Source organism: Schistocerca gregaria, chromosome 6, assembly GCF_023897955.1.
Source record: "Schistocerca gregaria isolate iqSchGreg1 chromosome 6, iqSchGreg1.2, whole genome shotgun sequence".
Classification (NCBI taxonomy): Eukaryota; Metazoa; Arthropoda; class Insecta; order Orthoptera; family Acrididae; genus Schistocerca; species Schistocerca gregaria.
The window spans coordinates 379,251,768-379,276,675 of NC_064925.1; the positions used below are offsets into that span (position 1 = coordinate 379,251,768).

At 39.2% G+C, this 24,908-nt stretch overlaps 1 protein-coding gene across 10 annotated transcripts in view; it reads right to left on the reverse strand.

The window, feature by feature from the left end:
• Nucleotides 1–10,123: 10,123 nt before the first annotated feature.
• LOC126279066 (focal adhesion kinase 1) overlaps nucleotides 10,124–24,908 on the reverse strand; it is a 743,693-nt gene continuing 728,908 nt past the window's right edge. For all 10 annotated transcript variants that reach the window (XM_049979508.1, XM_049979509.1, XM_049979513.1 and 7 more), the window contains 3 exons: nucleotides 19,067–19,191; nucleotides 17,207–17,313; nucleotides 10,124–12,264 (listed from right to left, as the gene is read on the reverse strand). In XM_049979508.1, coding sequence (XP_049835465.1) covers nucleotides 12,087–12,264; nucleotides 17,207–17,313; nucleotides 19,067–19,191 — 410 coding nt within the window. In that variant the 3' untranslated portion in view covers nucleotides 10,124–12,086. The remainder of the gene's footprint in view (nucleotides 12,265–17,206; nucleotides 17,314–19,066; nucleotides 19,192–24,908) is intronic.

Sequence of the window (24,908 nt, forward strand, 5' to 3'; positions counted from 1 at the left end):
CCCAGAGTGTATGGGCTGAGTACCCCCAAGCAGTATTACAGAGTTTTATAAGAAAGCTGTTCCTGCTTTGAAGAGACACAGTGGTTTTTGTTAGATATTGCCTGTGGCTTAAAGTTCTGTCCAAAGTCACACCGACATATATCACAGTCTCACTGTATGAGAGAACAATGTACACAAAATGTAGTGCATAACTGTTGTTATCCAGTCTGTGGTTTATGCAGAAACATGGCCTCTGATGTAAGTCTATGTCTACGTCTACATCGACATCTACATCCATACTCCGCAAGCCACCTGACGGTGTGTAGTGGAGGGTACCCTGAGTACCTCTATCGATTCTTCCTTCTGTTCCAGTCTTGTATTGTTCGTGGAAAGAAGGATTATCTGTATGCTTCTTTGTGGGGTCTAATCTCTCTGATTTTATCCTCATGGTCTCTTCGTGAGATATACGTAGGAGGGAGCAATATACTGCTTGACTCTTCGGTGAAGGTATGTTCTCGAAACTTTAACAAAAGCCCGTAACGAGCTACTGAGCGTCTCTCCTGCAGGGTCTTCCACTGGTGTTTATCTATCATTTCCGTAACGCTTTCGCGATTACTAAATGATCCTGTAATGAAGCGCGCTGCTCTCCATTGGATCTTCTCTATCTCTTCTATCAACCCTACCTGGTATGGATCCCACACTGCTGAGCAGTATTCGAGCAGTGGGCAAACAGGTGTACTGTAACATACTTCCTTTGTTTTCGGATTGCATTCTTCCAATGAATCTCAGTCTGGAATCTGCTTTACCGACGATCAAGTTTATATGATCATTCCATTTTAAATCACTCCTAATGCGTACTCCCAGATAATTTATGGAATTAACTGCTTCCAGTTGCTGACCTGCTATTTTGTAGCCAAATGATAAGGGATCTATCTTTCTATGTATTCGCAGCACATTACACTTGTCTACATTGAGATTCAATTGCCATTCCCTGCACCAAGCATCAATTCGCTGCAGATCCTCCTGCATTTCAGTACAATTTTCCATTGTTGCAACCTCTCGATACACCACAGCATCATCCGCAAAATGCCTCAGTGAACTTCCGATGTCATCCACCAGGTCATTTATGTATATTTTGAACAGCAATGGTCCCATGACACTACCTTGCGGCACACCTGAAATCACTCTTACTTAGGAAGACTTCTCTCCATTGAGAATGACATTCTGCGTTCTGTTATCTAGGAACTCCTCAATCCAATCACACAATTGGTCTGATAGTCCATATGCTCTTACTTTTTTCATCAACGACTGTAGGGAACTGTATCAAACGCCTTGCGGAAGTCAAGAAACACGGAATCTACCTGAGAACCCATGTCTATGGCCCTCTGAGTCTCGTGGACGAATAGCATGAGCTGGGTTTCACACGATCGTCTTTTTCGAAACCCATGCTGATTCCTACAGAGTAGATTTCTAGTCTCCAGGAAAGTTGTTATACTCGAACACGATACGTGTTCCAAAATTCTACAACTGATTGGCGTTAGAGATATAGGTCTGTAGTTCTGCACATCTGTTCGACGTCCCTTCTTGAAAATGGGGATGACCTGTGCCCTTTTCCAATCCTTTAGAATGCTACACTCTTCTAGTGACCTACGGTACACCGCTGCAAGAAGGGGGGCAAGTTCCTTCGCTTACTCTGTGTAAAATAGAACTGGTATCCCATCAGGTCCAGCGGCCTTTCCTCTTTTGAGCAATTTTAATTGTTTCTCTATCCCTCTGTCATCTATTTCGATATCTACCATTTTGTCATCTGTGCGACAATCTAGAGAAGGAACTACAGTGCAGTCTTCCTCTGTGAAACAGCTTTGGAAAAAGACCTAGGGCAAAGCCTCCATCCACAAAAGTATTGTATTAGAGTGTTTCAGTCCTTCCATCACATTTGTGCTACTGTTTTCATGCCTTTATGCCAGACAGCAATGCCCAGTCATCAGTGCACAACAATTTCAGTGACACTGCGCCATGTCAGTGATACATGAACAAAAGAAAAGGTGGTGCTAGGGTGGATCCATGAGGTAGTCCAATGTTAAGTTTCACACTTATTTGAAGACATTTTCTTTCATCAGCTCTTTGTTAACTGTTCTTTTAAATCCCATGTTATAACCAGAATTCATCTTTATTCCTAAATGCTTTAGTTCTGCTCAGCTTCTTGATACACTGGTAGACATAAAAACTACTACATCCACAAGGACTTGTCACTGTGAATTAGATCAGCATTACTTATGATACAGACAGATACATACAAATTCTCATGGAAGCTTCACACACCGAGCAAGGTGACATGTTGATTAGCACACTGGATTCGCATTTGGGAGGACATTAGTTCAAACATACATCCGGCCATCCTGATTCAGCTTTTCCATGATTTCCCTAAATCGCTTCAGGTAAATGCCATGGTTCCTGTGAAATGGCATGGACAACTTCCTTCCCCATCCCTCCCTAATCCGACGGGGCTGATGACCTCACTTTTTGGCCCCCTCCCCTGAATCAACCAACCAGCCAAGCTTCATAGTGATGCATCATCTCAAAAATACACACAAAGAGTACAAATAGTTTTGCTTTTCACAATGTAACATTACAATCATATGATGACAAAAGCAGCAATGCGACCATGTTTTCAATCCTATTAGCTCAACAGGTTTCAGTTTGTCCTCAATGACATTTCATTATTCTGTCTTGACCATCAAATATAGATCACTCGGAGAGTGATCTATTGGCTGTCAGTGGTGTTGGTGGTGGTGGCAGGTATCATACTGCAACTGTAGCGTAAGTCTAGGATAGTGTAGCACAGATACAGCAAATCCTTTTTTTTATGTTGGTACATTTGGCACAATAACATATCAAATGTTGACTTTATCTACAGAATAGTTTTGTTTATATCATTTTCTATACTATTCATGTTGTGTAAGGTTTATCCAAAGTTGCAGGTTTACAAGTTGATCTTTCATTTTCCACATATGACAAGGGGAGATCATGCAAGAGAATCCACTGATCCCACTGTGGGGGCATACCTGAGAGAAATGCATGTAAAAAAGATTCAGTCACTAAGCATTTGTTTTCAAAAAAATAATTTTGTAGTTTTCCTGTGTTGACTCCATAGCTACAGATTTCACCCCCCCCCCCTTTTTCCTAAAGCAATGGTGCAATGCTTGAATAAACTGAAGAGATATAACACTTTAAACTAATGCTCAGCCACCATAATAAAAGACAGTCTTGTAAATCTTCTTGTTCTATTCATATATAAATTGAAGTCCCCCTCCATGGTTTCTGTTTGTATGTTTAGGGTAATCTCAGGAACTATTGTTGACATTTTGATAGGGTTGTCACTAATATATATACTGATTTACGAGGAAGGTTTGGGGGCAATGGAAGCAGGTAACTGCAATGCAAGGCCAGTGTGAGCTAATGCTACCAGGAGGCTACACTGGCAATGCTTTTGGGCAAACCAAGCAGCATGGTAGCTTGTGTTTCCCATCATTGCCATGAGAAGTGTCTCCAAATGCCAATAAATATTGCACAGTGGCTGCTAAACAAAATTACAGCTACATCAGACGTGTCATCTGGCAATAGATACTTAATGTTATCCATGTGGGGCCAGGGCAGGTTGTTAGTGTAGTATGAGATGACACTCAATGGAGATAAGTCAGTATGTACGGTGAAGTTCAACATGAATTCTACCTAGTATATTCTGAAAAGTTAACTCTGAAAGAACACACCACAGTCTGATAATCATTCTGTTGTCACATCATCTAAATAACCAGTGAAATTATAATTACAAGCAATGTGGATGTCTGAAGACCACAGAAAGAACACATCAAAACTGGGATGAAGTATGTAGAACTTAATGAGTATGGCTGCCAGGCACCAGTAGAGACATCATCACAATACACTCAAACAATGATGTATGTAATGAAGGGTAGACCAAACAGTGACAAACTAGTTCAACTTGAAGAATGATAAAAGAAAATTTATATGAAAATAGGTGAACATTTACCTGCCTCTACTGTAGTCATCACTTTTCCCCCTCAACAACAAATGATTCTGCAGATTACTGAATACAATGTGGCACACTTAATGGCACTGTAATATCTTGTGCATGTAGTCATGTGTGAAAATGTGGAAAATTATTGCTTCACATGTGTTTGACAGTGAACATTTAGCACAATCATACTGATCCATCATTCTGTGCCTCAGTGCTACTGGATACAATTTGATTGCACTGAAAGAGTTCCTCACCATTCAATGACACAAAGAAAATTATGTACTGCTGAAGGTCAGTATCCAATGGTACAACTGTAATTTTGTGGAAAATTTGGTCACATGGTGGAAAATAGTCTAAAATTCCTAAACAATTAGTAGGAAATTTTCCCAGAATCTCTCTGAGTGACTGAGAACGGAAATTGTGTGCTGATACATTAGTCTTCCAACAAGTAAAACATTTCCTACATGTAATAAGCATTCACATGTTTTTTTACCGTAATAAATTCATATACCCAAATCTGATACTGTGTAATACTATTGCCTCAATTCCTTCCTGAGCTCAAGATATCATGAGGTGATCCTGGCTCAGTTCATCAGACAGGCAGAAGTAAAGATACGGAGATGTAATAGGGCCATGAAATCACGGCTTTGGTCTTGAAGTAAACTGCATGTGTGTATAGCGTGTGCAAAGAAAGCAGTGAGATATTGAATGAACAATGTACAATTCTTTTTCATTTTATTACACCAACTTGTTGAAAGTTTGTATAAACTGAATGTGGCAGTGCATTTGTTAAGACATTTGCCTCCGATTCAAGAGGATGGACGTTCGTGCTCTATCCAGCTATCCAAAATTGTTTCAGGAGATGCTGGGATATTCCTTCAGTGAGGTCATAGTCAACCAACTGTCGTATCTTTAATAAATACGCCTGTATGCTTGTAAACTTCTGTATATATCATTTACATTTTTTCAGTTATAAAGCTGACAAATCCTGCATCATTGTAAACAGTCCTTGGGTGAATATCTTACAGTACTATACAATACTAGGTAGTGTTACTAGACTTCATCAATGAAACCTGGCCAGAATCAAAACTTGTGATGTGCTTACCTCAAGGAGATGTGTAGCTTTCTCTACCAAATGCAGAAGTAATTTCCACACATATTCTTTCCTTCTTCTTTCGAATAACCCATTTGGAGTGTACGATGAATCAACTTTGGCTAATCTTCATTGTATTAGATTTCCTCAGTTTCCAAATTTCCTTCATCCTTTTAGAGTGTTGTTCCCTTTCTTCTTGAGTCCACTTTCGTCTAATTATTTTCTTTCTCTCCTGAAATTCTGCCCTTTGAACTGCCTTTCTGAAATGTGTTCTGCTTTCTATTGTGTCTATTGTAACTCCAGCATTTTCAGTGTCCTTTTCAGTCTCTATGAGCCATGCTGGCTTGGATTTGTAGCTATTGAGTAATGTGAATATCTGCTTCGTTAGTCTGTTGTTATCCATTCTGAATATATGTCCAAAAAACTGTAGTCTCCTCTTCCTCATTACATCAGTTAGTTTCTCCGTTTTCAGATACAGCTCTCTGTTTGGTCTTAACCTGTATTCAGCATTATCGTTTCTTTTAGCTCCCAGTATTTTCCTTAAAATTCTTCTTTCGACCTTCTCTAGTTTCTCAAGATCTCCATTTCTTGTTAGTTTAAGTGTTTCTGCCACATAGAGAGCCTCAGCTCTGGCCACTGTTTGGTAGTGTCTTAATTTCGTGTTCCAGGACAAGAATTTTTTATTATAAACGTTTTTGGTCATATGAAACACTCTTTCCATTTTGTGCACTCTAGTTTCTATAGCTATCTTTTCTTTGGCATTGTATGTAATCCACTCTCCTAGGTATTTAAAGGAATCTGTTTTGTGTATTGTGTTGTTGTCAACTGCAATATTTTGAGGAGCATCACAGATGTTTGTCATAAACTTTGTTTTTTCATAGGATATTTGTAGTCCTACTTTGGCTGCTTGTTTTTGTAGTTCTCTTATTTGTTCTTGGGCATTGTCTAGTGAATCTGTAATCAATGCCAAGTCATCTGCGAAGGCTAAACAGTCGACAGTGATCTTGTTTGGATTTCTCACTAGTTGAATCCCTTTAGTATTGATGGCCTTCCTCCATTCTCGAACTACCTTCTCCAAGACACAATTGAAAAGCAGAGGTGACAGACCATCTGCCTGTCGAACACCTGACTTTATTTCAAACGATTTTGAGACCTCTCCCCTAAATTTTACTTTCGATTTTGTATTTCCTTCATTTTACATTTATTCAACATCATACAGAAGTATGGTATTTGGAAATGAAACTGGCAGATATGTTATGCAGACAGTAACACAATGTTACTATATAAGACAAAGATGATGATTATATGTTGCAACAGCAAATATTTCCATTACAGAGATGATGTATGTGCACATTGCAGAAAATGAACATGTTTATGTATTGCGAACTAATATCCCATAGATTTTTGGGCTCCTCTTTGTCGAAATATCTTGGCTCAAAATCAGCTAGGGGTTGAACCGCATGTGTCGGATTACATGCCCTAAATTAGACACTTGTGTTTTCAAAATAAAACGTTAATACAACATAAATCAACAGTAATACTACTATCGGGAGCTAAATTAACGACCCATAAATGACGTAGGCCACACAGATGTTATTTGGTTAGAATGTTTATTCAGAAAGCAAACTAATAGCGAAAGCGGTCGCATTTAGAGTTACTGTTACACTCTAGCGCATATCCATTTGACAGAGTTTGATCATTCACAATATCATCACAAAATACAAGTTATCTATGGGAAAAGTTAAGAGTTCACACCAGCCACATGGTTGCTCACCACTCAGAGACTAAGTCCTGTGATACCACACAACGCGAAATTTCCTAAGTCATTTCACTTCCTAGCTGCCTAAAGACCGACTGACCGCTTTCGCATCTCAATCCGAATTCTACCCTTTGGTGTCTCCAGCTAAACTGTCGGCTTTCATGTATGCACCAGCACTGTTTCTGACCATCCCTGGCTGCGTTTCTGGTATACCGAGTATCGTCACTCAACTGACTAGGGCAGTTTCCCTTTCGTGAAACCATCCATCTGATTGGCTGCAGTTTATTCTACATTACTTTACATTTTAACATATTTAAATAATCAAAGCTTGACCACTTTCACGTTCTCAATAAAGTAACAATAATACCCATTACATAATAAAAGTTCAATTCTTTTACATAAAACCAATACAATTTCCTTCTTAGCTTTGAATTCCATAGCCACTAGCCTTTCATCAGTGTGCTTTCTGATAAATAAATAAAGAACAAAAGTAACTATTATGCACTAAACTTTACAACAAATATTCTATTACCTAATGATTCAATAAGGTGTCATGCGACCATAATTCAATGTGTTTTGTGTGGAGGAAATGATGATCTGATGTTTAACTGTAAATACTGATAATTTAAATTTACTACGATAAAGCGGGGTGACTTTGAAAGGTGAGGCGACTTTGAACAGCAATTTAGCGACTTTTTAAAGTAAATGCTGCACTCTAATGCGTACATATGGTACTAAGGTCAGAGTTTTTCAATACCGCCAGTAATCGATACATTCAGATGATATGACAGTCGATATGAAATAACATTGTATACCAATGCCAGAAAATAAAGTAATTTTCTGGAAATGTAAGTTCCTTCACAAACACAAAAACATTTGCCTATTATTAGAAGCATTTTTGAACTTAGAATTTGAAATGAGTTTTTATGGGCAAGGTTAACACTTGAATGAACATTTACAAAAAGCATAAAATATTATATTTATTCTTTGGTGATGTAAAAAAATAAAATGTGAAGGATTGTCTTTCAAGGGGTGACTTTGAAGAGTGCTTTCTGTATTCTTTGACACATCAGCTCCATGGAAAATATCTTTTACTGAAGTTTCCTTCAAAGAAAAGTGTAAAATATTATGTTGGACATGTTATCACTGATGATGAAATTACACTTATGAGGAAATGGCAAACCCAGGTGGAATCAGATGAAGGGTTTTTTGTGTGTGGCCTAATGTTCCCAATGTGTCAGGTTTTGAGAAAGATGACATTTGTAGGATTATGCCTGGTTCTAAGGTGGACAGAAGGGGAAGGCTTCATTTTGAGCATAAATTTGATGTCTCTAACATCTGCTAGAGTGGACACTCTTTGCTGGCAGCTTCTTTTCCTGTAGAGTGTTTACAGATGTATTTCTTTAAAATGTGATAACTTTTTTCATTGCTTTTATTAAAGTCTTACTGTTTGAAAAGATCTATTCTCAAATAATTTTCTTATTTCATTAAGTAGCTCAGCACCCATTTCCATTGTTAGCAAAATAACGCCATAATCATACGAACAGTTTCAGGTGATTAAAAAAAACTCATAAAAAATACTCAAATTTTTCTAAATAAGTTACTTTCAAAACTATATTTATATACAAAATACCACGCTGTTTCATATGACAGGTGTGTCATTTTACAGTAGTTGACATGACTCCCAAAGAATAGGCAAATGTTTCCATGCTCAAAGTGACCCTGACTCATGGGATGTAATTGAACAATAAATTAAAAAAAAAAAAATTAATGACACTTGGGTGATAACAACGTATAATGTGCTTTATCATATTCAGCGACACGCCTTGCAACTCCCCAAAAACTTTCATGTCAATATCTTGAGAAGTTTCTGTTTAATTTAGAAAAATGAATTTAAAATATTCAAAGTCACCCCACTTTAAGGTATATCTTTTAAACAAATTAAGTTACAGAGTTGATATTTAAAATGTTTCAAATTCAATGATGTCCTTCTATATGAAATGTCAATCGTAAATATCAACCAAAGCGTTCAGATTTTAGCATTCAGGTCTTTGTTACATAACTTGTTAATTTCACTTTAAGAGTAAATCCTAAACTATTATAAATATGATCAGTATTCACGTTTTATTGGGATCACCATGAAAATTTATGGAAGATGGCAGATTAAAATTACTGTGGCTTGATTCTCTGCATTACTACAGAATTAAATAGTTTCCATAAATGTTTCCCTTTATAACCAATCTTAGGTCTGCCATTTTTACCACTGTTATGTCTCTTCGGCACCAACAGCTTCTACTGGCTTTCCCTGTGATGTAGGTTCTCGTCCGTCTCACACACACACTACTGCGCTTAGACCTCATTAGACAATAGACCTCCCCCATCTTGTGGTGCATCTGTGCCCTTTGTGGCATGCAGTCCTGAATGACAGGGTTTGTTTCACAATTCCTGCAGCCAGACTCTTTCGGCCATATATTTAAATGAGAGCACAATGCTCATTAACTCACAGTATCTATATCAGTAACATTAAATAATGGAATAAAAGTTGTAGTCAAGTCCCTTCACTTATCAAATACAATGTCACTACAGTTTCCAACTTCATTTGTGGTCATGCTCTTCATCACAAACTAGCCTCACTCCCCCCTCAAAAACCACAATTGTGTTCCACTAATCTATCACTGACTGATAGTGTTAATAACAGGATTTATTTAAAAATTATTTTGCTCCCTTCATCCTGAAAAGTATGAGAAATACATTTACTGGCAACTAATGCTGAAGCTTGCCATGCACAGATCTGGTCTATGTATTGACTGTTACCAAAAATAGTTTTTTGGCTTATACAAAGTTTCTGTTTCAACGTAGAACCAAAAAGGGAAAATTCCATGTACACTTCGTCACAAATTCAGAAGGCATGTAATATGTAAAACTCTCATACGCAGAATATGGTAAGAAACAGATGTGGAACAAAATGTGTGATTGGAAGAGGGAGGGAGGGAGGGAAAGAGAGAAACAATATCTCCTCTCTCAACTCACAGTACTGTTACTGAGCATATTCCTTTTTCACAGAATATTCAACTGATGTTACTTAAATTATGTGGTGTAAGAACTGGAAAGTGGATTTAATGCTGAAATATAGCTGTCAATTGCCTAAATTAGCGTTCACATTAATTTACAGATTTTGTAAAAACTGTTGCCTCAATTTTCTTCGTTTTGCTGATATAGTGACTGGACAAAGGTTGCTTTATAAAGAAAATCCCTCTGCAAAAGACAAACTGGTTTAATTTCTTTTTAAAACTCTGAAGATGACAAATGCACTCTTAATACAGTAGTAATAAAACAGAAATAATAATATGACAATAACAACAATGATAATGACATTGCTCATAAGGCAAGCATAGTTACCTATGACAGGTATAAATTATGAGTTATATCTCACAGGAAAGCACAATTCTGTGCTTGTCATACTGAAATCAGGCACACACTCATTCAACACTGTGACTAGTTAAGTGGATGAGTTCAGCAACTGAGTACTGCTAAACAGATAATATACAAGTTTTTTTATCACTGTGAATAGGAGGAACAAAATTTACTGAGGCATATAAAATTTTGGCTACAGCAAATGAGGTTCAACAGTCTGGCTCTTAAGGGCTGAAATGTTACCATCAGTTCACTGCATGTGCAATAAGGCAGCAAGCAATTGAAGAATAAGAACAAAAAAATCATTATAAAATCCAAACATACAAATACACATCTTTATAGCTACAATTCAACAAAGGATCCATGAAAACAAACTACGATAATTTAGCTGAGTAACTGAAAAACGCAACACTTTTCTATCTCACGGCTTTGCTGAAAACTAATTTTCTACATCTGGTCATTTGTATTTTAATGTATTGCCCTTAACACATGAATATGAATAGGAATACTGTTGCAAACACACTACTTTCAATAACATCTGAATTTCCACTAGCCTACTAAAGGCGAAGATGACAGCAGAAGTTTAGCCAGAGTCTGAAGTGTTGCATAGTTCAGAACTAAAGCACACACGAAATTCAAAAGTGCTACAGTCACACTCCACTGCCTTAACAACAGTATTCTGTACACACCAGATATATAGCTTGAGCAAATCAATTAAATAAAGACTGTACACAAAACTTTATATTGCAGCAACATTTCCTTGATAATAATATTTATGCTTGCTGTGTATAAAGGCAGAGTACAAATATTCTTATATGTGTACAATACACAACAGCACTTAGCAATGCCACATACAAGAATATAAATAATCTTATTAAAGTAGTCTTTCATTTTTAACATTCTGAACTGGCTAACCACGATAATTTATAAGATGCTACACTGTCACTGTATGCTTCAGTATGTTTGATACATACACGTGTAAAATAAGTCTGTTTTTCAAAAAATCCTTTACTCCTCATCATTACGTTCAAAATACATACAACATGAAAAAACACAGTGTTTACTGTCAAATTCATTAAGTGAAAACTTAAGTGAAACTGAAACTCCTTTCTGGGGCGTTTTTCTCTATATATGGTAGATGAAGCACTGATTACAAAATGAAGTGGAAAAACAAATATTCACAATGTTGTCACTGATGCTGATGCTGCTGCTGATGATGATGATAACACACATAAGGAAACTGTTCACAATTTCCTTTATTTTTACTTAACAGTACCATTCTGTTCTGTCAAATTATTGTATCTATAAAAATAGAGCACCAAAGAATGAGATTTACGCTGGCAGAAGTGTTGTGAATATTGATAAAAACAGTGCACACTTTCTTAATCAAACTTATAAATTAATGTCCTTGGTACTTAAGATATTTTAAAGCAAAAAAAAAAAAAAAATGTAAAAATCAGATTACTGTTGGCAGTGGAGCATTTCCTGGTTTATATACCATACAAAAGATAGCAGTCTTCTTTTTAACCTCTGAAAAGCAAATGTTTGAGGATGATCTAATCTAGAATTACAGGATGATTCAGAGGAAAGCCAGACTATCATTAAAAACTGTTTTCTCTTGTTTTCCTCCACTCATATGAGCACACATCTGAGTCTTATACTGTTTCAACGCAAACTGAATACAAGCAAGAATAAAGACTTAAAAAACTAAAGTTAAGGAATGTTGAGAAGAAAAGCCCACATCTCCAGAAGGAGCGACACCAAGGAGGTGGACTCGCAGCACAGGTGGTTGTGGCCTGCTTGCGCTAGCTGGTGGCGGGCGTGGGGGCAGGTGTGGGGGCTGCGGCAGAGGCAGCTCCCGTGTCGGGCGGTGCACCACGCATCAGGGCATCCACGTCTGGATGCCGCAGGCGCACGGCATCAATGACATCGAGTAGGTTCTTGGCATCCATTGCCAGCACGTGAGCTGCTGACAGCATACCCCTGAAAAACCACCCGCAGAATGACAATTTACAGCATTAAAAAAAACTAAACACATACAATTTCTCCAAACCATATACATAAGGTTAAGTGAGTAGGGGAGAGATTAGGTTCTCTCTTGCTACTTAAATATCACCAAATGGAAAGAGGATGTCTGTGTTTTTGTACTTCATACTGAGCATTAATGCTACTGTTATTTATATGTCTAGAGTGGATCAGGATTTTTCTTTCATTCATATGAATGAAATGACATATGATTATGCTCTATATTCTACTCTTTGCCAATCTTGCCAGAAACGAGATGATGTTCAAAAATAGTATGTGGAGGTATCATACAGGTTTCAGCACTTACTTAGTTCACTGTGAGGCACAACGCACTTGATGTGGAAAGCTATATGGCATATATTACAAAACAACTTGGAGGATACTGTATGAGTACTATCCATATGTGATGCAAGCACTATGGTAACTGAATTAGAAACTTTGCATGGAATTTGTGAAGTGGTTTCTTCATCAGAATGCTAATTCTACCTGCCATACATATTTTATTCACAGATTAGATCTACTTCTGTTGTGCTACCCATTTTTTCAGTCAGCAGACAGTCACATCTGGTATAATAAGAACCAACTGTTAGATGTCAACTACAAAGGTTTTATAATGACAAAAAGGTATTTTCATTACATCATAAGACAAATACTCTCAAGTTAGTTCATTCAAATAACTGGTTATAATCAAGTGAGGTGTGCGTATACAACTTAAATTTTTAAAAATTTTATTGTTATCTATATTACTAAATGGCTAACCTGGAGCAAAGACCCAGCTACGGATTGGCTATTTAATGGCTTTCAGGGGTAACAAAAATTTTTATTTTTAATATTTCATACTGTTGCTGAGCAAATTTAAAATGCTGTCAAATTTTACTCATTAAGAGCAACAATCTTATGTTGAATGTTTAACACAATAAATTCAGTATTACAGTTATAACTTACATATGCATCTACAGGCAGCTTAACACAGCGCAGAAGTTACTCAGACTATATTCATCCACCATTTTGAGAATGAGAGCACTTGGTGACTGCTAACAAACTTTACACATCATTTCAAGCCTCTACAAAACTTTTTCTAACAGACACCCCATACAAACGGATAAAGGAAAAAAGTTTATCTCTTACTGTATTTTCACTGTTCACACAATTAAATTACAGCATCAGGCATGAGTGTCAATATATTACTTCTTTACTAAACTCCACCAGCATGGTAAACAAAATTAGATACTGTTTTTCTGTGAGTGTTAGTTTGTGCTACAGAATTTTTGCAGTGACAAGCTGCAGCCACATAATACAGCAGGGTCTTTCCATGGTTATGGGTGTAAAAATTGTACAATTTACATTGAAGTATTAACACAAAAATAAAAACAGATAAACCTGACTATGATACTACATACAGCAAAGGTTTGATGATACAAGCAGCATTGATTTGCCACTAAACAAAGGAAAAGCAATGTTACAGATGTAACTTTTCATGGAATCATCTAGCAGAGAGTACAACACAAGCCAGTCAGGAGTTTCCAGTGCACTGGACAAACAACCTCTGAGATCCGAAGGCTCCACAACAGTGATTAAGATTCCATGAAAGGATTGATCTGTGTAAAAAGATTATTAATAGATTATTACTGTCCAGGACTTCAGTCAAGTAAGATCTAACAACAGCTGAATAAATTTGTCTGGTTTTCACTAAACTCTTATTTCATGTAAGATCATGTTCAGAAAAAACTGAACTTCTTGAATGACTAGAGATAGGATTTTTATATTCAGACGACTTGTACATTAGTATGTTCTGCAGAAATGATCAATATTTGAACCAAGTCAGTCCAGAAATTCTCTCAAGTTAGCTCATTCAAATAACTGTTTATAATCGAGTCAGGTGTGTGTAAACAGTGTCATTTGGATGAGGTGTCAATCTTCTCGGGGAGGGGGGTTCTGGGTGGTGTAACCTGACCTATCTTGTCATGCTCTACGGCCTCCCATGAATCAATATGACGCGACATGACCTACAAGTAAAATGTGCCTGCGGCTCTCGTTTTCGCTATAAACCAAAGGTAATGGATTGGTGCGAGATGATCAGATGTGCAGGAAGCCTCACAGACATATGCGCAAACCACACCTTCAAATCAGTGAGTCTGAAAGAGGGTGCATTATTGGCATGACAGACTGTGAGGCATCCATATGGGAAACGGAAAATTGCTGCTCATGTGGGATGAAGTGTTTCAGTAGTGCAAACAGGTATGTGCAGAATGGTTCATGGAAGGCCATAGAGACAGGTCAGGTTGCATCACGTAGATCCCCCCCCCCCCCCCACTGAGTAGGTCGACGCCCCGTCCGAATGACATTTCAGGACAGATCTGCACCCTCCTCGACTCTGGCACAATAGTGGAACCCATCATACACTATCAGCGGTGACAGTCCATCACTGTTTATTATGGCACGTGTTATGTGCATGTTGATCATTTCTCTGTTTGCCCTCAATGAATGTGCAGGAACATGGTAGATAGCAATGGTGTATGGAATGACATTACTTGGGATAGGAATGGCATCAGATAATGTTTTTGGACAAATCCTGGTTTGTTTGTTTGAATTTTTTTTTTTTTGGTTCATCACAGACAGGGAGAGGCACTACAATGACTGCATTCTCAAAAGACATACATTGCCAGCTCAAGGCCTTGTGGTATGGGGTGCTATTGGGTACAATCACAAATCGCAGGTGATGCATGTCCAGGCCACTGTGATCAGTGTGACCTACATGAATGGCATTCTACAACCCGTAGCCTGCACAACACCCCAGACATCATTTTTCAGCAAGGTAATGCACGACCACATGCTGTTGCCTGAACATGTGCCTCCCTGGTGTCAAAGGATGTCAGCCTTTTGCCTTCGGCTGCTAGATCACCAGACTTGTTGTCAATTGCAAATGTATGGGATATGGTGAAATGACAGGTGCAGTGCTGTGACCCAATGTCAACCACCACAGATGAACTTTGTAACTAGGTCAGTGCAGCATGAATGGTTACACCACAGGATGCTATTCACACTTTATAAGTGTCTCTGCCATCACACATGGAATAAGTTATCAGTGCCCATGGCGGACTCTGTGCCTACTAGGCAACAGCACACATGCTGAACCGACATGACTGAAATGCTAACCGTTACTGCAGAATATACTAATGTTCATGTCCTGTGAATATGAACATCCTATCTCTATTCATTTAAGGTGTTCTGTTTTTTTTCTTCTCTGAACATGAGTGTAGTTTGATGTGCCACCAGATATTTACTTAATCAAGATATTAAAAAAAGAATCAGTAACAATGGGCAGAGTACTGTCACAGCTTTCCAAGAACATTTGGCCAGTAATGTTTAGTAATCACCACATACGACATGTTCTTCTAGCAGCATACTAAACTGGAACAACTTAACATCAGTTTCTGAATACTGCAATTATGGAATTGCTCGACTTCGTACCACCTGCTGGGTGCACCAAACTCAAATTTCTGTGTTCGCATATGAGCATAGTTAACTGTAGACTTTGGAATTTGGATATTTCAAGCAGAACTTTTTACTTGGTCTGCCTTACTTCTAAGCAATTTAATTTTCTTTTTCCCCATATTTGAGACACATTAAGAGTCCAGTGTAAACTGCTCCTGCCTTCACCAGAGCTCAGTTGACTACCCAAATCAGTGGTTGATTTCACAACACGGAACACAATTATCCATGTTCAGCATACTTGAGCAGAATGGTCAATTCCAGACAAGAACTGAGCTTATATGAGACTCTCAGAGCCTTAAGGACATTTTGAATGCATAAACACAATGACACATTCAAAATAACTTATTCCTTAGCACAAGACTTTTTTCTGTGTGTTTTGGTTGTAAACATATTACTTACATAATAATGCGCTCCCATAACGACATGGGATGTCACTCTAAATGCCAATTCATTACAGAACACACAACATTCATGCATCCAGACAATTTTCCCACTGTGTGCTGCTTACATCCCACAAGTTATATGAAAGTGATGATCTTCAGTTATTTAACACGAAATATATTCATAAATTGTGTTGTAGCCCACAAACAAAATGCGCTAGGCTACACAAGTCGTATGGCCATAGATACTTAACGCCACCTGTGCTAAGCCAGTCCAGGTTGCTAGTTGTCTAATATATTTAAATTAACTTAGGAAGTGTTTTCTGAAGATAGTTGTAAGAAGTGCAGCCTTGTAAAGAAGTGAAATGTAGACAATAAGCAGTTCAGGCAATAAGGAAACAGAAGCTTTTGATATCTGATGCTACAGAAGAATGGCTAAGATTACGTGGGTAGATCGAGTAACTAATGTGGAGGTACTGAATTGAGTAGGAGAAAAAATGAATTTTGAATTTATGGCACAACAATTGGTTAGTAGGGCACATCCTGAGGCATCTCAAGGAATCATCACCTTGTTAATGAAGGGAGGAGGGAGGGAGGGAGGGAGGGAGGGAGGGAGGGAGGGGAGAGAGAGAGAGAGAGAGAGAGTGTGTTGTGTGTGTGTGTGTGTGTGTGTGTGTGTGTGTGTGTGTGTGTGTGTGTGTGTGTGTGTGAAAGACGAGTGGGAGGTGAGAGGAGAAGGGGGGGGGGGGGGGGGGAGGCGAGAAGGCTTTTATAGAATGAGATTAAGGTTTGACTACAGTAAACAGGTTCAAATGCATGAAGGTTGCAGTAGTTGTTTGGAGATGAAGGGACTTGCTTACAACACAGGATCAAGATAGACTAGTGTGGAAAGTTGCACTAAACCAGTCTTTGGATTATAGACAACAAGTACTACTATTACTACTATTCCTACTGCTGCTGCCATGGCTGTATAGAAGAATATGAGAAGGCAAAAACACTCATGAGAAACAATCATCAACACTTACCTACGGTACTCGGCATCGAGCGTAGTAGCACTGTAGTTCTGTGCCAGCCGCATCGCACTCACCAGCTCACCCATGTCCTTGCTCAATACCTTATGCGCCATCTCGACCTAAAAAAAAAAAAACTCAGTATAATACTACTGGGTTCAAAAAATTCAACTTCTGCAGAAATAATTATAAGCACAATGACAAAAATGTTTCTTCACACAATCAAAACCATCTAGGAAATACGAAATGTGATAATCCGTTACCCCAACAGAAGGAAAAGTTTGTGTCATGCTGTGTGGACATAAGAAGATTTGTAAGCACTGCTGGAATTCTATGCTACATAAACAAATACTCCCCATCCAACATCTACCAGCTGTAGCTCATAAATAACCAATTTGAAGAACTCATGAAAACAGGGACATGTGAAACATCTGAAAGTGTAAAAGATGATAATATAGATACCAAACTTCCTTTTACTTTGGGCATTTAGGTAAATGACTCTCAGAAATTTAGCATCAATTCTGGTCTCATTTATTTGCCTGTGGACAGCTAAACATCTCAACTGTGTGGTGGTTCGTCACCTTTACTCCTTTCATCATCAGCAAACATGCTTTGTCTTCCGTTTAGTACTTCATATTGGCATTACCACTAACATATTGTCAGAATGAATGGTAACAGTTGACATGAAGCATAGTACCCAATATCCAATTGGTAAGCACATTATTCACCACTTCCAGTAAATATTTCTTAGTTCTAATAATCATGATCTTTCCTCTCAAAACCAGAGTTTTTTAATTACAAAAATGAATACTGGTTTCTTAGTGAATACAGTGATCAACACAACAAGCCCATCAGTTAAGATATCCTGATACATCTAGAGAGAACGTGATATCTGGGGAAATTTGGTAGTACAACTGTTCAAAAATCATGTTGAAAGATGTTGGATACACAGTAATGAGCTTGATAGTGAACATGTATGCAAATGGACATTGTGTGGAATGAGAATCAATGTCCATCAATGTTCCCTTTACTTGAATCCTACCTCAATGACTTAACCAGATTTGTATTATGCTCTTCTTTACATTAACACCACACACTCATAAACAATCTCAATGAAGTGTTACTATGCTGCTGTAAAGCAGTGTTTCCTCTGAGTGCACACTCTTTTAAGGACAGTAATAACACTTTCTTTGTCCATTTCTTAACTGTTCCATTAGTACAAAAGCTGCCCCCTCATACTTGGACAAGAGTTTCATAGAACATACTTCAGTATATTATATTTGAAAAAATGTCCTCTTATGAATAACATCAATAACAGTCAAGATTAACCTTACACAACATATGATATCTCATCTAATACCCCAACACTTTGAGAAAAAATGAAAGATTAGAAATTATGATCCCACCATCACCATAAAGTTGATACCAAAAGTAACACTAGACTAGCTGAATAAAGGTAAGAAAGGAAGTGGACAGGGCTTTTGAAATTTCATACCAAAAGTTGTCCAATGTGATTTTTGAAAACAATGGAAAATGTGAATTGTGATGGCTAAACTGGGTTTGAACGCCAATCCTGAGGCACAATTTAGTTTTTTTTTTTTTTTTTTTTTTTTTTTTTAATTGAGCCTTGTGCTCAAATTTCATCAGACACCAGGATTTCATTTTTAATATTTCCTTTTCCTTCATTCCTCACTTTCTTCCACATGACTCTGCTCTATCTTTCTCCATTTAACTGTCATCAGTTATCAAAGGAATCATTCAGTTCGACACTTTGGTTTCCCAACGATTTGTGAGTTCAGCTCCTGTGCCCCTTATCTGTGTCTTACAAGGCTGTTCGCCTTTTACACAATCTCCTCAAATTTATGAACCTCTTACCTCACGATGAGCAGAGACAGGGAAATGTGGCACGAGCACATCCACACTGGCCAGGAGCGCCCTCAGCTCGATGCCCACCTTCTTCACCAGCTCGAGGTACTGGTCGGCCCGGCTGTTCTGCACACCTGCAAGACAAAGATGACAGGAATCTTTTCAGGATATATGTCAGAAAACACAGATGACATGGAGATCAATCTAATTTTACAGTAAATATATCTAAAAATAAAGATGATGTGACTTACCAAACGAAAGCACTGGCAGGTCGATAGACACACAAACAAACACAAACATACACACAAAATTCAAGCTTTCGCAACCAACGGTTGCTTCATCAGGGAAGAGGGAAGGAGAGGGAAAAACGTAAGGACGTGGGATTTAAGGGAGAGGGTAAGGAGTCATTCCAATCTCAGGAGCAGAAAGACTTACCTTAGGGGGAAAAAAGGACAGGTATACACTTGCACACACACCCATATCCGGCTTTCCGCTCCCGGGATTGGAATGACTCCTTACCCTCTCCCTTAAATCCCACATCCTTTCATTTTTCCCTCTCCTTCCCTCTTTCCTGATGAAGCAACCATTGGTTGCGAAAGCTTGAATTTTGTGTGTATGTTTGTGTGTCTATCGACCTGCCAGTGCCTTCGTTTGGTAAGTCATATCATCTTTGTTTTTAGATATATTTTTCCCACGTGGAATGTTTCCCTTTATTATATTCATATCATTAATTTTACAGTAATATAGACTATAACCAGCTTTAAAATTTTTATGAAATTTTTAAATTTACACACTATAACCTCGATGTGGTTTATATGGTATCTACGATCAGATAGCAATGTTTAGTCTTTTCATGCACCACATTATCATGTTTGTACTCCACAATCATCTTCCAATGGTACACATGATTGTGAATGAAACTAAGAATTGCAGTGGAAAAATTTTAGCCCTATAATATATGCTCACTTCTAACTACATTCCTACCACTAAAGCTCATTCAGTAAAATGTAAATGTCTTGTGACTAGGGCCTCCTGTCGGGTATACAGTTTGCCGGGTGTAAGTCTTTCGATTTGATGTCACTTCAGCGACTTGTGCATCGATGGGGATGAAATGATTATGATGAGGACAACACAACACCCAGTCCCTGAACAGAGAAAATCTCTGCCCCGGCTGAGAATTAAACCCAGGCCCTTAGGATTGACCTTCAGTCACGCTGACCACTCAGCTACCGGGGGTGGACAGCCCATTCAGTGAAAAGTTTACACATAACGAACAACATTCAATTTGTTGGACAGTTGGCTAAATGTGAATACTGATGCAGATATTGTTTAGGCAGTTAGAACTACATGCCATGGAATGCAAAAACTTTTATGTATTTGTGATGTCAGTGTCTCAAACAGATTTATGAATATTTTGAGATTAATACACTCCTGGAAATGCAAAAAAGAACACATTGACACCGGTGTGTCAGACCCACCATACTTGCTCCGGACACTGCGAGAGGGCTGTACAAGCAATGATCACACGCACGGCACAGCGGACACACCAGGAACCGCGGTGTTGGCCGTCGAATGGCGCTAGCTGCGCAGCATTTGTGCACCGCCGCCGTCAGTGTCAGCCAGTTTGCCGTGGCATACGGAGCTCCATTGCAGTCTTTAACACTGGTAGCATGCCGCGACAGCGTGGACGTGAACCGTATGTGCAGTTGACTGACTTTGAGCGAGGGCGTCTAGTGGGCATGCGGGAGGCCGGTGGACGTACCGCCGAATTGCTCAATACGTGGGGCGTGAGGTCTCCACAGTACATCGATGTTGTCGCCAGTGGTCGGCGGAAAGTGCACGTGCCCCTCGACCTGCGACCGGACCGCAGCGACGCACGGATGCACGTCAAGACCGTAGGATCCTACGCAGTGCCGTAGGGGACCGCACCGCCACTCCCCAGCAAATTAGGGACACTGTTGCTCCTGGGGTATCGGCGAGGACCATTCGCAACCGTCTCCATGAAGCTGGGCTACGGTCCCGCACACCGTTAGGCCGTCTTCCGCTCACACCCCAACATCGTGCAGCCCGCCTCCAGTGGTGTCGCGACAGGCGTGAATGGAGGGACGAATGGAGACGTGTCGTGTTCAGCGTTGAGAGTCGCTTCTGCCTTGGTGCCAATGATGGTCGTACGCGTGTTTGGCGCCGTGCAGGTGAGCGCCACAATCAGGACTGCATACGACCGAGGCACACAGGGCCAACACCCGGCATCATGGTGTGGGGAGCGATCTCCTACACTGGCCGTACACCTCTGGTGATCGTCGAGGGGACACTGAATAGTGCACTGTACATCCAAACCGTCAACGAACCCATCGTTCTACCATTCCTAGACCGGCAAGGGAACTTGCTGTTCCAACAGGACAATGCACGTCCGCATGTATCCCGTGCCACCCAACGTGCTCTAGAAGGTGTAAGTCAACTACCCTGGCCAGCAAGATCTCCGGATCTGTCCCCCATTGAGCATATTTGGGACTGGATGAAGCGTCGTCTCACGCGGTCTGCACGTCCAGCACGAACGCTGGTCCAACTGAGGCGCCAGGTGGAAATGGCATGGCAAACCGTTCCACAGGACTACATCAAGCATCTCTACGATCGTTTCCATGGGGGAATAGCAACCTGCATTGCTGCGAAAGGTGGATATACACTGTTCTAGTGCCGACATTGTACATGCTCTGTTGCCTGTGTCTATGTGCCTGTGGTTCTGTCATTGTGATTATGTGATGTATCTGGCCCCAGGAATGTGTCAATAAAGTTTCCCCTTCCTGGGACAATGAATTCACGGTGTTCTTATTTCAATTTCCAGGAGTGTAGGTACTGCTAAGAGGAGGAAAATTTCATTGAGGATTTAGCTTCATAATCACTGACATATATACAGCACCAAGCGATAATATGTCTATTTTTAACAACAACCTGGAGGTTGTGCTGCACAGACTCAGCCCATTACATATTAAGACAAAGCATTTTGGCTACTACCATTGTTTTTACAAAAGACAGCAATACTAGAGATGCTTTAATAACCATGACAAAAGTTTTTAATCCAGGCCCACAATACATTTTCCACCAATTTCAACAACAGAAACAAATTCCACAACTGATGACATATTTATCTGAGGTACAAACTACACCTTCACTAGCAATATTCTGAGCTTTGACCACAAAGCACAGTTACTATGCAAAGAGATAGAAAAGCAGTAAAAGTTGCACAAAAAGTAACTAAATATATATATATTTGAAGATAATATTGTAATCGTTAAATTCCTGGTACATATGGAAAACAGGCAATCATTTTCATTGACATAAATGTTGATAGTATGTACATGCACTTCCAAAATATCTTCCTTTTCTACTTTGGCCTAGTTTTCCCTCTTCAAACCAAACCTTAAATGTTATGAATGAAAAGAATGAGTAACAAAAGTCATTAAAATTTCCAGTGGGAAAAACAGATTTCCGCATTACTCTTGTAACGGACACACAGTTTCCAAGAATTTGCTGACTATTCTAAAAATAGTAGAATATAACATTTCAATTTTATCATGTCATAAAATCCTGACACAGCATCTTAGAATGCATCATGTTGTCACCAAGTTTGTCCCACAGCTCATGAGTCAAGACCAGAAAGTCTTTCACCTCGCAATCTGTGAAGAGCTTTAGGATTGCACAAATGAGAATGAGATGTTCCTTAAGAGAATCATAACTGGTCATGGGATGTGGGTCTACAGTTATGACATTGAAACCAAGTTTCAATCTTCACAAAGGGTTGGGAAAGGTTCTCCAACACAGAAAAAGCTCAGACCAGAAAAATCTCATCAGGTCAGGTTGGATGTCAAAACCATGGTGAAAGTTTTCTTTGACTTTGAAGGATTAGTTCATCATGAATTCATGCCACAAGAACAAACTATTAATCAATGGTACTATCGGGATGTGTTGCGATGTCTGTGTGAAAATGTGAGAAGGAAACAGCCTGTAATGTGATGAGACAATTCATGGCTCTTGCATCACAATAAGGCACATGCGCATTCATCCCTGTTGATGTGGGACTACTGCACAAAAAACCAAATCACTGTGCTGCCTCATTCTCTGTACTCTCAACACCAGGTCCCTGCAGACTTTTTTATCTTTCAAAGTTGAAAAACCCACGGAAAGGATTAATATTTGCAATGACAGAAGTGATAAAAGAAAATATGCAGATAAAACTTCACATTATCTAGCTAGAGGCACACCAAGACTGCTTCTGGGACAGGAAATGGCATTGGGAGCAGTGCAACAGTTGTGGAGGAGAGTATTTCAAAGGAGACCAGAAAAATTTTGTGGCCAAAGTTCTGGAATTGTTTGAACTGACCTCATAAGTCTTGTGTAGCACTCTTGACATCTATAAATGATGTAGTTAAGTATGCTCCATTTATTTGGGTCCTTTAAAGCTTACCTATGTTTTCAATTTCTGTCACTGGTCTTATGTGTGTGAGTGTGCCATATTATAGCACTGGGGAATCCATGTTTCCCACATGCTTAGGTTTCACTTTGGCTAAGGACAAAGTGTTGCAGGTGTGTAGGGTAGGGTTGTGGCTCATCAGAAAGTACACCATACCATGGCTAGGGTCAACACATCTCAGCCTAAACTGTTCCCAGATGTCTGAAAAGGAGATGACTCAACAGCCCCTGTCAGATGTTTTCTATTCTGTCTCAACTTTGAAAAGATTTAATTGATGTTTTTCTTCAATATGCTTTCCTGTTGTCTCATGTGGCCCACTCAGTCTTCCCCTTTTGAGCCAGTATGCTACAAGTACAATCCACTGGGCTTCCATGGACGTGGTACCAAATGCCCCTGATACCCTGAGCAATAAACTTTTGTTGTCCACACCTCACAATGGTTTTGTGAGTCATGAGAGACAGTTTATGTGTCCAGGCACTTGCTGCAAAGCATGTAATAAACTCAGAGTGCACTGTATGATACATAAATAGTGTCTCTAATGGTAGTACGTGGTGATATGAGTTAGAGCAGCAAGTTTGTGCATCAGCCTTGTTGCTATTTCAGTTGTAGGTCTTATGTGCTCACTGAACAGCAATTGTTATTTTTCTCTGTAGGCTAGTGTTGTTTAGTCTAACGATGGGGTTCCTCTGCAGTGCCCCTCTGATTAGTAAACATACTGTCTTGTTTGCTGCAGTTGTGGGTTCATTATGGCTGCACCAGTTACTATTTTTAAAAGGAGTTGTGTGGCCTTGTATCTGATCTGCAGTAACTATTATTAGGAAGTCATCAACAAATGCTGTCATAACATTAAAGCTACCATCTTCGTCCACATTGTTTAGGGGTGTTTTTATCGCAATGTCCCAGAAAACTGGCCTACTGACTGAACTTTGTGAGCATTGTTTAGTTATTTTCTTCATAACCTTTTGTGTTCCCACTTACCATTGAGACACCCTGTCTTTGCAATAACAAAGGTAGTTGTTGTATAATACTGTTGGAGTTTGTATCTCTCATAGCCTTGTGAACAAAGCAGACCACCAGAGATCATTGAGGGTGGTGGCTGTGTCTATTGCTACTGCTGCTGCATATTTTTCTTGTGTGTTCTGTATTATTCCCGGCTTGTGGTTAACTGCGTTGTCTTTTGAGCTTTTGGGTGTACAGCCACACTGAGGTGAACTAAGGCCGAAGAGCCTCCTTTATGAATTTAGTTAATCACAGATGAGACTCTCCTGCACCTTAATCAAAGTCTTCAAAAAGGTGGATTGGTCTGTTGGCTCCCAATCCTCTGATTTTTTTAATGATTACATTGTCCACAGTTTCCCATGCAGTAGGGACCTTTCCTTGCAG